The sequence below is a fragment of the Diabrotica virgifera genome, chromosome 7, assembly GCF_917563875.1.
Source record: "Diabrotica virgifera virgifera chromosome 7, PGI_DIABVI_V3a".
NCBI classification, from domain to species: domain Eukaryota; kingdom Metazoa; phylum Arthropoda; class Insecta; order Coleoptera; family Chrysomelidae; genus Diabrotica; species Diabrotica virgifera.
In genome coordinates this window covers 39240875-39254441 of record NC_065449.1, presented here as the reverse complement: position 1 = coordinate 39254441, position 13567 = coordinate 39240875, and the positions used below count along the sequence as shown (strand labels likewise).

Genomic DNA, 13567 nt, shown 5'->3' with positions numbered 1-13567 from the left:
AAAACTGGAACATTGGGAATTGAAAAAATGTGCTATTTTCAAAAAAAGTCAGGATTTGTGTAAAATCAGATGACCCACGAAATCGTGTACTTAGAGGTCGAGGAAGACAAGCAAGCACGAAAACTGTCAGATCTGTTCACAAATATACAAGGGGAAGTGTACTGTTCTGGAGAGGAATTATGACCCGTAAAAAAACTTCTTTAATTTTCATCCAATCAACTTAAACTGATCATAGGTATGTTGATAACCTATAGTCAGGCTCTGTAGAGGTGCAACAGGAGAAAATTTAATTTTATTGCATGATAATGGACCTCTACATACCATTAGAGTGACTACAGACATAATTGAAGCAGAATATATCCCTTGTTTGGAGTGGCCTGCTTGCTCACCCGAGCTCAATCCTATAGGGTATTTGTGGGATATGCTTAAAAGAAAAATTAGAGCTCACCGGGATAATCAACAAAACACCGCACGGCTAGTACAAGCTGCTCTTAAAGAATGAAGCAACCTACCACAACAAAATGTTGATAATTTGATTATGAGCGTGCCCACGCAAACTGAAGCTTGCATAAGGACTAGAGGTGATAACACTAACTAACACAAAATACAAAAAAAAAATAAATAAAAGCAATTTAAACATTATTCGTTTTACACTGAAATTTTGTATGCTATTGACGTTAAAACAACTACTTTCAATTTGTTTGTTAAATACTTTATTGTTTTATTTAATTGTTATGTATTTGTTATTAAATTGCTTTAAAATAAATATTGTTTGACTTCGTGTGTTCCTTTTTATTAAATTCGCACGAAATAGTAAGAAATATCAGATGATTCCATATAAGTTTGTGTGTGGGTATATTTTGCCAGAGGAAATTGTATTACATTGAATTTAAGATGTTGCCTAATCCGACTTTATAACCGTATGTCACTGATTTGTAAATCAATTTAAAATTACTAAAACAATGTATATACGTGTAACAACTTTATTGCCTAAAACATTGTTGATATGCGTATATACAGTTAAAAGTAATTATTTTACAAAAACATATAAAAAATTCTTTTACCTTAAGAAGAAAGTTTATTAGCCTGAAGTCCATTCTTCGCAAAAAGATAAACGACATCTTTTGTTATCTTCGTCATCTGATTATATTAATATATTAAATTTCTATTAAATAAAATGGTAATTAAGATGAATACCTAATGCATAGGTGTTTCGCTTGTTACTTCCTATGACCCATATATTGACGGTCGATGACTAAAGAATAGGCCAGTATGTTTGTTTTTTATTGTTTAAAACTGAGTATATTATTTTCTAATTGACTTAGTGGACTACCCTTTTACTACAGGAAATACTCAAACTTTAAAACTAAAGCAAGAATTCATTGGGAATCAAGGAATTTAAAGATTATTTGGAGTCTGAGATCTAGAAGAGACACGACTGCAATAGTTAAGAGAAAATGGTCATAAGTGGAGACCGGAATAGATGCAAAATGCATTTTTTTGCATATCTGGCATATTTTTACCATATATCTGCATATTTTATAAAAAAATGTATAATGTCAATATTTTCTGAAGGCGTCGACCTTTTTTCAAAATTGTTAATTCAAATTATTCTAGTGATAAAACCTGTTTCTTTGAATTATTTTGGGCGTATCTGCTATTCTAATAAAATGTTTTAGGTAAACTGGTAACAAATAACAAACCTAATATGCAAACAAAATGATACATATATAGACACATTTAGTGTCTAAGTAGTGTCTAGTAGGAATACGATATCTAAAGGGGACGGAAATGTCGATGAAGCTTTTAGGAATAAGTATAGACGGAGAGCTAGAGGCGAGAAATCATCGTCATAAGTAATATGGAGTTTGGCATGTGAAATGTGTCTATTGTATATTAATAACTATGACCCCTTTCAGGCTGACACCTCAGTGGATACAGGAAGTAGCAATAAGGGATGAAAGGGGAAAGTTGGTGCAGTCATTAAATGTTTTCACCTTCTATTTTGTTAAACCTCCATCGATTTGCATGAAAATTGGTGAGTAGTTAGAGCATAACTCAAGAAACAAAACTGATATGGTGCCAACGTGCGCTTTTACCCTGGGGGTGGATGCCACCCCTTCTCGGGGGGTGAAAACTATTTTATTAAAAATAACCCCATTAATCGATAGAGGGACAAATTTTAAGCAAAATTTGTTACTTCTAATTATTAAAATAAATCAATACTTTTTGAGTTATTAAAGATCAAAGATTTGAATTTTTCGTGACATAAATGCATGATGTAAAGCGGTTTTCGTGAATAATTCAAAAACTGTAAGTTTTATCAAAATAGTTATGATTACCAAAATTGAAGATAATAAAAATAAACGAAATTTATTATTCGAAAAACCTTTGAGAATTAATAAAAAGTGAGTTATAGGTGATGGAATGTATATTTTTTTAGGCTAGTACCCAAATCTAAGTATTCAAGCTCAAATAACGGGCAAACGGTGCATTTTATAAAATATATTTACTGAACACTTGTCAAAGTACTCAAGAATACCTATCAAGTGAGCTCCAGATGAAGTTTATAACATCAAAGCTAAGCAAGTGATGATGGAAATAAGAGAACCCTTTCGAGTTTTTAGGAAAAAGTGAAAATTAAAACATACGCTATTTATATATTTATTTTGAAATTTCTTAACAGAATAATTTTTAAAGGAATTTCGGGAATGAAGTTATTATTATAATTTATTATCAAGTTCGTTTTATTACAATTTAAATATAACAAGTTAAAAATGCGAGCATTATTATAACGAAAACTTTGTTTTTTATGTATTTAAATTCCTAATATGGAAAATTGCTTTTATGAAAAGTTGTTTAGAATGAAAAATTATGTCAAAAATGAATAACCATTTTCAATTTCGTTGCAAAGCGAAAACACAGCCGAACCATATTCTACTCCAATCAGAGAGCGCTGCAAGCACCCCTACCGGTTTCGAAACTTATTAGTCTCTCATCAGGAGGCACATATGCTGCTCTCCCTGATCCAACCAAAACAAACCCCAGCGTGCAGTCCCGGATTGCAACGAACGGAATGGCATAGATGCCCTAGCGGCAACTGCTAGCAAAAAGACTAAGTTTTCACTCTAATGGCATATAAAAAAACATAATGAAATCCCACTATTCTACATCCCACCAGAATGAAAACAATGGGAACCTTCTCTGGTTACACCTCCGAGGCTTCTACAATTTGCAAGCCATACGGATGCTGAGACTAAGGAAGATGAGGGAATTCTACAATTTACAATTCACGTCCCATCTGCTCAGCGCGGTAAAGTTCCAACGAGAGTAAAAATTATTCCTAGTAAAAATTATGTTTAATGTGCAATTATATCCTACTACTTAAATATTGTGAGCTATAAAGGCACTTTACTGAGCGAATTTCTTGAGCGAAATTCACATTTTTTACACATCGACTAAAATCGATACAATTTTATATAATCTTATGTTTATGATTGCATCTTGGATTTTAGATCGTGCAGATCTTTTTATGAAGAATAATTTTTGTTCGTAAAATTAATAATAAAAGAGTTATAAATGAAAATGATGATTGGTAGGTATCTCTAATTTGAGAAAAAAAAATTAAATATTTTCTTTTTATTAGAAGAATGTAGATAATAGTTACATTATTATAATAATTATTAATTATTTAATTATAATAATAACAACTATTGCATATATTAGAACACAGTTTTTAATTCCAAACAATTTTTCGTAGTAACAATAATTTACAACAGTGTGAAAAAAGGTACTTTAATCTTGAGCGAAATTCATATTTTTTAAAATACCTCCTATAATATAGATAAAATTTGCTGTCTGATGATTGAATCGTAGGTTTTAGACGATGCAGAACTTTTTATGAATTATAACTTTATTTCGTAAAATTAAAAATAAAAAAGTGTCCCGTAATATATGTGTCCAACTAAAGCAGACACACTGTATATTATACAATATAATATACATAATACATAAATCATTGGGAAGACAGCACCAAAAATTTGTAACCTGCCATTCAACATTAATTACATTAAAATTAATAAGTAATATTTATTTATTTGATATTTCAATTCTTTTACAGTTTATACGAAGTAATATATTTTTGAAATAATATGTATGTTACTAAAATATTATTTTTATATTATTTCGATATTTAATTGAATTTTTTCTATCGATATAAACTTAGTGGCGGTTCTAGCCAGGGGCAGGGGGGCAGCTGCCCTTCCCCCTACAGTTTTTACAGTACTTTTGTACTATAATTTTCGTTAAAAAGGCACGTTATCTTGTTTATTCACCGGTTGTGTTCCCTTGTCCCCCACTTTTTTTGGTCTAGAACCGCCCCTGTATAAACTGACTATGTACAGAAACTGAGGGTGTCCAATAATGGGCACATTTGACATAATAGTCAAACACATTTTTGCTATATTTTATATAAATGTCTTAAAACAATTTTAAAAACTTATATAAATAATATAATAATTAAGCTCCAAATTTTTGGAGCCTAAACTTTGAAAAATGTTTGTAGCATAATGTTTAATGGTATCAACTTTTCCGGGAGCTCATTTGATACATATTTCTATGTACTTTGACAAGTGTTCAGTAAATATATTTTATAAAATGCACCGTTTTCCCGTTATTTGAGCTTGAATACATAGATGTGGGTACTAGCCGAAAAAAAAATATACATTCCATCACCTATAACTCACTTTTTATTAATTCTCAAAGGTTTTTCGAATAAGAAATCTCTTTTATTTTTTATTATCTTCAATTTTGGTAATCATAACTATTTTGATAAAATTTACAGTTTTTGAATTATTTTCGAAAAACCGCTTTACATCATGCATTTATTTCACGAAAAATTCAAATCTTTGATCTTTAATAACTCAAAAAGTATTGATTTATTTTAATAATTAGGGGTAATAAATTTTGCTTAAAATTTGTCCCTCTATCGATTAGTGGGGTTATTTTTAATAAAATAGTTTTCACCTTTGAGAAGGGGTGGCATCCACCCCCAGGGCAAAAGCGCACGTTGGCACCATATCAGTTTTATTTCTTGAGGTATGCTCTAACTACTCACCAATTTTCATGTAAATCGATGGAGGTTTAACAAAATAAAAGGTGAAAACCTTTAATGACTCCGTTAACTTTCCCCTTTCATCCCTTATTGCTACTCCCTGTATCCACTGAGGTGTCAGCCTGAAAGGGGTCATAATTATCAACATACAATAGACACATTTCACATGCCAAACTCCATATTACTTATGACGATGATTTCTCGCCTCTAGCTCTTAGACTAGTACCTGTATGAATTTTCGAAATTACATTAGTTTTATTAATGGTTTTCGCGTCAAACAATGTGAATGTGTGTATTGTGAAAAATATGTGAATAAATTTTGTCTTTTTGTTTCACATTTTTTCTGATAGACAATTTTTAATCGATTAGCATGAAAAGACTCCTTCTCAACTTAAAAAGAGTGAAAAAATCTTAAGGAGCCCAATTCCAAACGGTAATTGAAAATGGCGCAGTGTTTAGGGACTCAAAAACTGAGCAACGTTTTAACCAGGACCTATGTCATGCCTTGTTATCTTCGAGATTTCCAAAGTGGACAATGCCATTTTTACCTCCTTTTTGCAGAAATTTTAGCATTTCTCGATGAAAATTTAACATTCTCGATGAAAGTACCTTAAGAAAAAAGGTATCGAGGTTGACTACGCTGAGACCATGAGAAAAATTCGAAAATTGTTTTAGAAAAATTAAATATTGTAAAATATGTAGTTTTAAAAAAGTACTGTGCTTTTAAGTCTTTAGGCATTAACATAATTCAGACGCGAACGCCTTAATATGAAGGATGTTAACTTGTTTTTTTTTTTTTGGAAATAATGGCATTGTTACACGAATTTTAATAAAAAATACAATATCTTACGATCCTTAGAATCCGAGTTAGACGAGTTTTTTTTTCAAATAATTACTGGGGCTTTTTCTATAAACGTTTGAAAATTTAAAAAGCGCCATTTGAGACAATAAAAGTTCAAGTTTTAACAAAAAAAGTAAAAAAGATTTCTTTGAAAATGAGCCGTCCATGATTTAAAAACAAAGCGATTTTACTACTTGGCAAACTAAATTCATAACTTTCAATTTATAAAAGTTGCAATATCTTCGGTTTTATTGAACGAAACTTTCATTTTTTTTAATTTGAACAAGAAATAGTACCTCTTACAGACGGTTAGTATTTAATTTATAAATATATTCAGAACTGATTCACCGCCGAGTGAGTACGATGATTCAAAGAGCTATCCAAACTATTCGGACAGTAACTAATCTTCATCTTCGACCAGATGTGACCAGATCTTCTTCCAGTTATTATGAAAATATGGAATCAAATAATATAAATTATAGCGAATATTCTCAAAAGAAAATCAAAACATCAAGATTGCAAATGGAACGTTACAAAAATGTTGAGATACTGGCCAGACATATTGTAAATCTTAAAATGCTGACCTCTTACTCCTTTTCTCTTTTTCTTCTTCTTAAGGTGTCTATCCGTTCCGGATGTTGGCGATCAGCATGGCTATCATAACTCTGCTTACTGCTATTCTGAATAGTCCGGTTGTCGATGTATTAAACCACTTTCTCAGGTTTTGAAGCCAAGATATTCTTCTTCCCAAATACCTTGCCTTGAAGAATGAGTTGCAACAAGCCATATCTCTGTTCATTCCTCATAACACGGCCAAGATATTCTAGTTTGCGCTCTTTGATTGTGTTAATAATCTCGCATTCCTTGTCTATTCTACGTAGAACCTCCACATTAGTCACGCGATCCACCCACGAAATTCTCAAAATGCGCCTGTAACACCACATCTCAAATGCCTCGAGTTTTCTCAAAGAAGCCTCGGAAAATGTCCAGGCCTCTACTCCGTATAATAACGTAGAAAATACATAGCATCTGATGATAGAGATTTTGGTAGCAAGAGGTAAATCGTGGCTTCTGAAAAGAGACTTCATCATTATGAACGCTGATCTCGCTTTTCCTATGCGTTGTTTTATTTCACTTGAGTGGTCCCACTGGCTGTTTATGTTGGTACCAAGGTATGTGTAGCTGTCGACCCTGTCAATTAGTTGTTGGTTAACCAAAAGCTGTGTATTTAATATTTCGCGCTTACTGACTACTATGTACTTTGTTTTTTTCGTATTGAGATCAAGTCCGTATTCTCTACTTATATCTGATATGCGCGACATTATTATTTGCAAACCATCTAGACTGTCTGCAAAAACTACAGCGTCGTCGGCATATCTAATGTTGTTCAGACGCACTCCATTGACTAATACGCCTTTCTGTAGTTCTCCCAGCGCTTGCTCGAAGATTGGTTATCCCTTTTCTCTTAATTGATTGAAATATTTTGTCATCTTCAGTGATTCCAGCATTTATATCTGGAATTTTCTTTTATTTAGCTTACATGCCTCGATAACTAAGGCCAACTGCACTCAGATTATAGTGTAATGTGTAGGGTGCGTGTTGAGTAAATGTCTTGTTACTCTCAAAAGTTACTTCATTGTCTTTACAAAGAGACGCTAATTATATTCGAAAATTCAACAGAATAGCAAAAAAGTATATCGAAAGTAGTGCAACAATCTTAACACATCATAAAGTTCGAATGACCGGCCTACAAAAATCTTCAGGCGCAAAATGCTAATTGCAGATTACGCGGAAATAGTTCCAATCTGTGTAGACGTAGACCCAGTGAACCAGAGGATGGTACCCATGTAGTGCAAGGAGAAAGAACCAGCTGACGGTCTGTTGATACCGATGATGGTACTCGACAACTGTCAGTTCTTCACGCGCTCTACTAAGGATAGGAGTAAATCGGTTATGCGCTAAAAACGGCGGAGGGTCTTGTGCTGTAATCGTGCGTTGACACTTGTGCCAAAATGGATCAGTTTTATAGGGGGAGGAGGTTGGGTTTTCCGAAAAGGTTAGTGTTTTAAAAGTATTTTCAATATTCGATATTATTAAAATTTATTTAAAATATATAATTAAAATAAAAAAAAATAAATTGACGTTCGGGTGTTACAATTCATTTAATTGGAGCGAGGTGTATTAATTCGTGTAAAAACAGAAATCACTCTACCGCGCTCCAATGCTCCAGACCATCCCTTTCCCTCCTATAACACTCTGATGCGTGATATGGGCACTCTTAACAGCCAAATAAGTCCTGAGTACAAGAAATCAAACATGGTTCCCTAACCGATCAATGCAGGCTAGCGTGAGGCGTTTTTTTCCTGCTATCTTCTTAATGTTGTTCTGAAGCTATTTTCTTGTGGCATTTTCATAATAAATTACTTTTAATGGGAAATAAGCCACAATTTTACCAAAAAAAAAAAAATGATTTTATTAACGTTTCGAAGCCAAAATCGGGTTTCGTTGTCAAAATTCAAAATACTACTAAAATAAACAAAAATGTTGTTGCTAAGTAAAGAAATTTTTTTAATAATTTATTTAATCTGACTCATTTATATTGGCAATTCAGACGTATATTATACATTTTAAAGTAGAAGACTTTAAAATGTTATCGCCAATTTTTATGAGTTGCGTTCCTGGGACGACTTTACTAAAAGATAGTTCATTCGATTACATGAAATCAATCCCAACTCAAGAATATCCGTCACAAAAAAAAATCATAGCATGTGATCTGTCTTTAAAAAGACAACCAAATGCAACGATGATAGTAAAATTCTCGCGTTAGAGATTCCATAGTAAATCACGAGGGAAAACCAGGAAAAAACCTCGTGATACTATCTTATAGTATATGGTTACCCATACTGAAAGAAGAAGTCAATAGAAAGAAAATACCACGATTAGTAAGTCAATAATATATCGAGTTAGTGCAAATTTTATATTTTAATATTACTTATTGTATATCTATGTATTATTAACATTATTTATAATTTAAACATATTAAAGTCAGAATTTGGTATTAGTTTTTTGAAAGTAAATTAAACGTAAGACCAAATACTTACGATGTCAGGATAGTATCACGAGGTTTTTTCCTGGTTTTCCTTCGAGATGTACTATGGAATCTCTAACGCGAGAATTTTACTGTCATCACTGCATTTGGTTGTCTTTTTAAAGACAGATCACATGCTATGATTTTTTTGTGACGGATATTCTTGAGTTAGGATTGATTTCATGTAATCGAATGAACTATCTTTTAGTAAAGTCGTCACAGGATCGCAACTCATAAATATTGGCGATATAATTTTAAAGTCTTCTACTTTAAAATGTATAATATACTTCTAAATTGCCAATATAAATGAGTCATTAAATAAATTATTAAAAAATTTTTTGTTTATTTTAGTAGTATTTTGTATTTTGACAACGAAACCCTATTTGGGCTTCGAACCGTTAATAAAATCTTTTTTTGTTAAAATTGTAGCTTATTTCCCCTTAAAAGTAATTTGCTATCCTCTTGTGACATCCGCGAATCTGAATTTCTTGCTCGGGCATCAAACCCGTTAAAGTATGTTTTAAGTTGTGTATTAAGTTTGTTATCTTTTTTGTGGGGTTTCGCCGGTTTTGTTAGATTTTTTTTTATTTTTCTGGTGGCCGAAGTAGATTTTTATGTTATTTTTTTTTAAGTATGTCTGAAAATCAAAAATCATTATGAGTGGGCATACACAGTGTTGTGAATTTCTACGTTTATAGAGCTACGAAATACAGTAGACTCGCGATTATCCGAGGTAATTGGGACCGTGACTACCTCGGATACCAAAAAACTCGGTTAACACTGAAATCGGTTATATTGATAGAAAAACACGTAAATAACCATAGCTGTGGATATTTTAATGACAATACTAATACAGTTCTGTCTATAAGAGATAAAAACATTTATCTTATCAATATTACTGTTTAAAAAAGTCCTTTGATTGATTTTTGCGTAAACTTCAATCCTCTTTTTGAGGAGGCAATGTTGCACCAAGGTTGAAATTTGTAACTCACCAGTTATGACTTTTGCCTCGGTTAATCGAGGGGCTCGGATAACCGAGACTCGGATAATCGCGAGTCTACTATATTCGCTGATTTTACATTTTTAGGTTTATGCCAATATCTGCTATTAGGGACGTTTGTGTTTCCATCGATGGAACGCATCATGTCTAATTATTTCTCGCAATTCGCAATATCCCACTTGGATGGTTTTCCAGTTCTGCGATTTTAATCCTGGCTTTTTCCACCATCGTGTCGATCACTGATTTGCTGGAGTTCTCTGGACGTATCTCGGTACGTTGACTGCTTATTTTAGACTGTTGTTTGCTGTTGTGGGCCGCTTGTATCCTCTTCTTATTTTTATTGCTGACATGTCCCCATGCGAGAGATGCGTATGTTAATATAGACAGTGTGATGCTAATTATCAGTCTTATTTTAGTTTTTGTTCTTAGTTTGCTTTCATGCCTGTGAGTCCTCTTATTGAAGCTTTTGCCATATTTGCTTTTTGTAGTGTGGCGTCTACATGTTTCTTAAAGGTTACTTCCTGATCCATTATGATTACTCCCAGGTATTTGGCATCTCTTTTTCTTTCGATGGGATTATTTTGCAACGTCAGTTGTTTCCTCTGCGTATTATAGTCTCATTTAATTTTACCGTTCGAATAAAAAGGTAGTTTTATATCAAAAGAATATTCATCATCATTATGGTATCACACTCCTAGCGGAGTGATTCTTACCCTCTTTGGGCTCTTCCGATTCATTTGTCGCGGGGAAAAAGTTCGCTTGAAGATTTTGATTTTACATTTGGTTGTATAACTTGGCGCCCTCTGGAATATTTCTTCATTCGTTCCTGTTTTTGCTTATGGTCGCCCATTTTCTAACTCCCATCTTCTTAAGGTCCGCAATTATCTGGTTCTCCAATCACGTTTTCGGTCTTCCTCGTGGTATGTTTGATACTGGTGTCCACTTGGAGATTTTCCTAATAACTGCTTCTGGATTTCTCGTTTCTAAACGTCCTATTCATCTGAGTCTCTGTGCCCTAATACATTTGACGATATATTTTCCCTTTAAATGTTCCGTTACTTCGCAATTCTTCAGTTTTTTAAATTCATTGTTACCTAAATTTAGTGGACCAGCTATTCTTCAAATGCTTTTTCTCTCTAAGATCAATCTAGGAGTACATCTTCCCTCATCTTTCCGTATCAAGCACATTACTTCAGCACCATATGTGATTACTGGTCTAATTGTTGCTCTGGAAATTTTTAGTTTAGTGTTCTGAGTAAGCTTCTTATCTTTGAGGAAGTTATTGTATTTCCAGTAGGTTCTGCTGCTTGCTAGGATTATTTCATTGATTAGATTCAGTCCTATAATAACAAGTTTTTCTATGGATGCTATACAATATGCAACTTCTCTCACTATTTACATACATTCAAAACGAACAATTCCTCACACAGTGAGAAAAGTCGGCTATTGCGGTGAGAAATATTTTTTCTCACGGGTTCTCCTACGGTTTTCCATACTATGATCGTTGTTTACATGGTAATATGCACAATACAAACAAAATTAATGTTGTCAAATCAATGTGTTAAAGTAAAACTTACCAGGAATTACCTTTCAAAACTGTTTAAAAAATAACTGTGAATTATAATTTTTTAAAATAAGGTATTTAAAATTTTAAATATATTAAATACCTACATGTATATGTATTTTGTTTCAATTTATGCATATAATATACCTAAAAGCACATAATTTATTTAATTTTGTAGTTTGAACTCTTGACAAAACCGTCCATAGAAAAAGTACAGTGTACAACACATGAGAAAATGACATATTTCGCCCTCGCTTGATTTGCGGCCCTCGCCTCGTACCTCGACTCGTGCCAACAAACTTCTGCGCTCGTAAGAAATATGTCTTTTTTTCTCACTTGTTGTACAATATACTATTTTCACACTCCTTTTAGTTTATCAGCTACTAATCTAGTTTGACAGTAATGATTCAGTTTCTTAAAAGTGACAAATGACAGATGTATACATCGTTAAAAAAAGACCCCTTTAGACTAAAAATCCACTTTTTTCAGCAATTTTACAAGGTCTAAGGAATATTGCCAAACTAAAGGGTGAACTCTTTTGAGTGACCAACATAAAATGTATGTTGAATTCGAACTTATATTAATTTAATTTAAATTATATCAACGTTTAGTATTATTCTATAGAAATAAAAGCATGTAAAAAAGTAATACATTATTATGAAATTGTTTAAAAATAATTGGTATAAATTTAATTTAAAAACTAGAATTAGTAGAATAAACAAATGAAAATTATTCATTGAATTCGTGCTAACATTTACCTTTGCAGGGATATAATTATTATTCAATGCAAAATAAAATTGCAAAGTATTAGTCGAACTGATTGTCGGAAAGAGGAAATACAGATTATTACAAATATTTAATGATAACTAGCGCTAATAATTGAATGAACAAAACGTTACAAACATGTTACATTATAATCCTGTTTTTGGTTTAAACGGTTGTTATGAATACAATATATTAAAGAGTAATCATTCATTATTACACATTAGGTAGTTATGACCGGTAGTTGTCAAAATACTTTAAAAAGTATGGCACTTTGTTAGAGTAAGGTCTCTTAAGCATATCATTTCTGTAATATGACAGAAAACCTAATTATTTTTTTATTCATTCATTTAGTTCAGTCACTGAAGGTTTTCACCTCCGATTTCGTTGAACCTCCATCGATTTTCATGAAAATTGGTGAGTAATTAGAGGATACCTCAAGGAACAAAGGTGACATGATGCCAACTTGCGCTTTTACCCTGGGGGTGGATGCCATCCCTTCTCGAGGGTGAAAATTATTTTATTAAAAATAATACCATAAGTCAATAGAGGGACAAATTATAAGCAAAATTTGTTATATAAAGTTATTAAACTAAATCAAAACTTTTTGAGTTATTAAAGACCAAAGATTTTATATTTTCGTAAAAATATGCATGTTTTAAATCGGTTTTTCACGTATAAATCAAAAACTATAAGCTTTCACAAAAAAATCATTATTACTGAAATTGAAGATAATAAAAAATTGAATACATTTCCCACATAAAAAATTAAACTTATGTTAGTTTAAAGTGAGTTATTGGCAATTGAATATGTATTTTTTTTCGAAGAGTACTCAAATCTAAGTATTCAAGCTTAAATAACGGGAAAACGATGCAATGTATAAAATATTTCTGCTAAACATTTGACAAAGTACTTTAGAATACCTATCAAATGAGCTTCAGAACAAGGTAATAGTGTCAAAATTAAGCAAATTATAATGAAAATAAAAGAACCGTTTCGAATTTTTTAGGAAAAAGTGAAAAATAATACATACGCAATTTCCACAAAAATTAAAATTTATAGTAATCCTTATAAAAACTTCTTTATATTAGCATAAGTAATGTTTTCAATAATTTTGACCGCTTTAGAATGCATATTTTTGAACAAAAGATATAATTTAAAAAAATCATAATTTTTAAAATTATTGAATTCTCATATTC

The 13567-nt window shown here is 32.0% G+C and overlaps 1 protein-coding gene across 2 annotated transcripts in view; it reads left to right on the top strand.

Moving 5' to 3' along the window:
* Positions 1–7787: 7787 nt before the first annotated feature.
* The window catches only part of LOC114329315 (heparan sulfate 2-O-sulfotransferase pipe), a 264681-nt gene continuing 258901 nt past the window's right edge, over positions 7788–13567 (top strand). For both annotated transcript variants that reach the window (XR_007699574.1, XM_028278356.2), the window contains exon 1: positions 7788–8010. Coding sequence is in view for 1 of the 2 variants with exons in the window: in XM_028278356.2 (XP_028134157.1) it covers positions 7967–8010 (44 nt within the window). In the remaining variant the exon portion in view is untranslated. The remainder of the gene's footprint in view (positions 8011–13567) is intronic.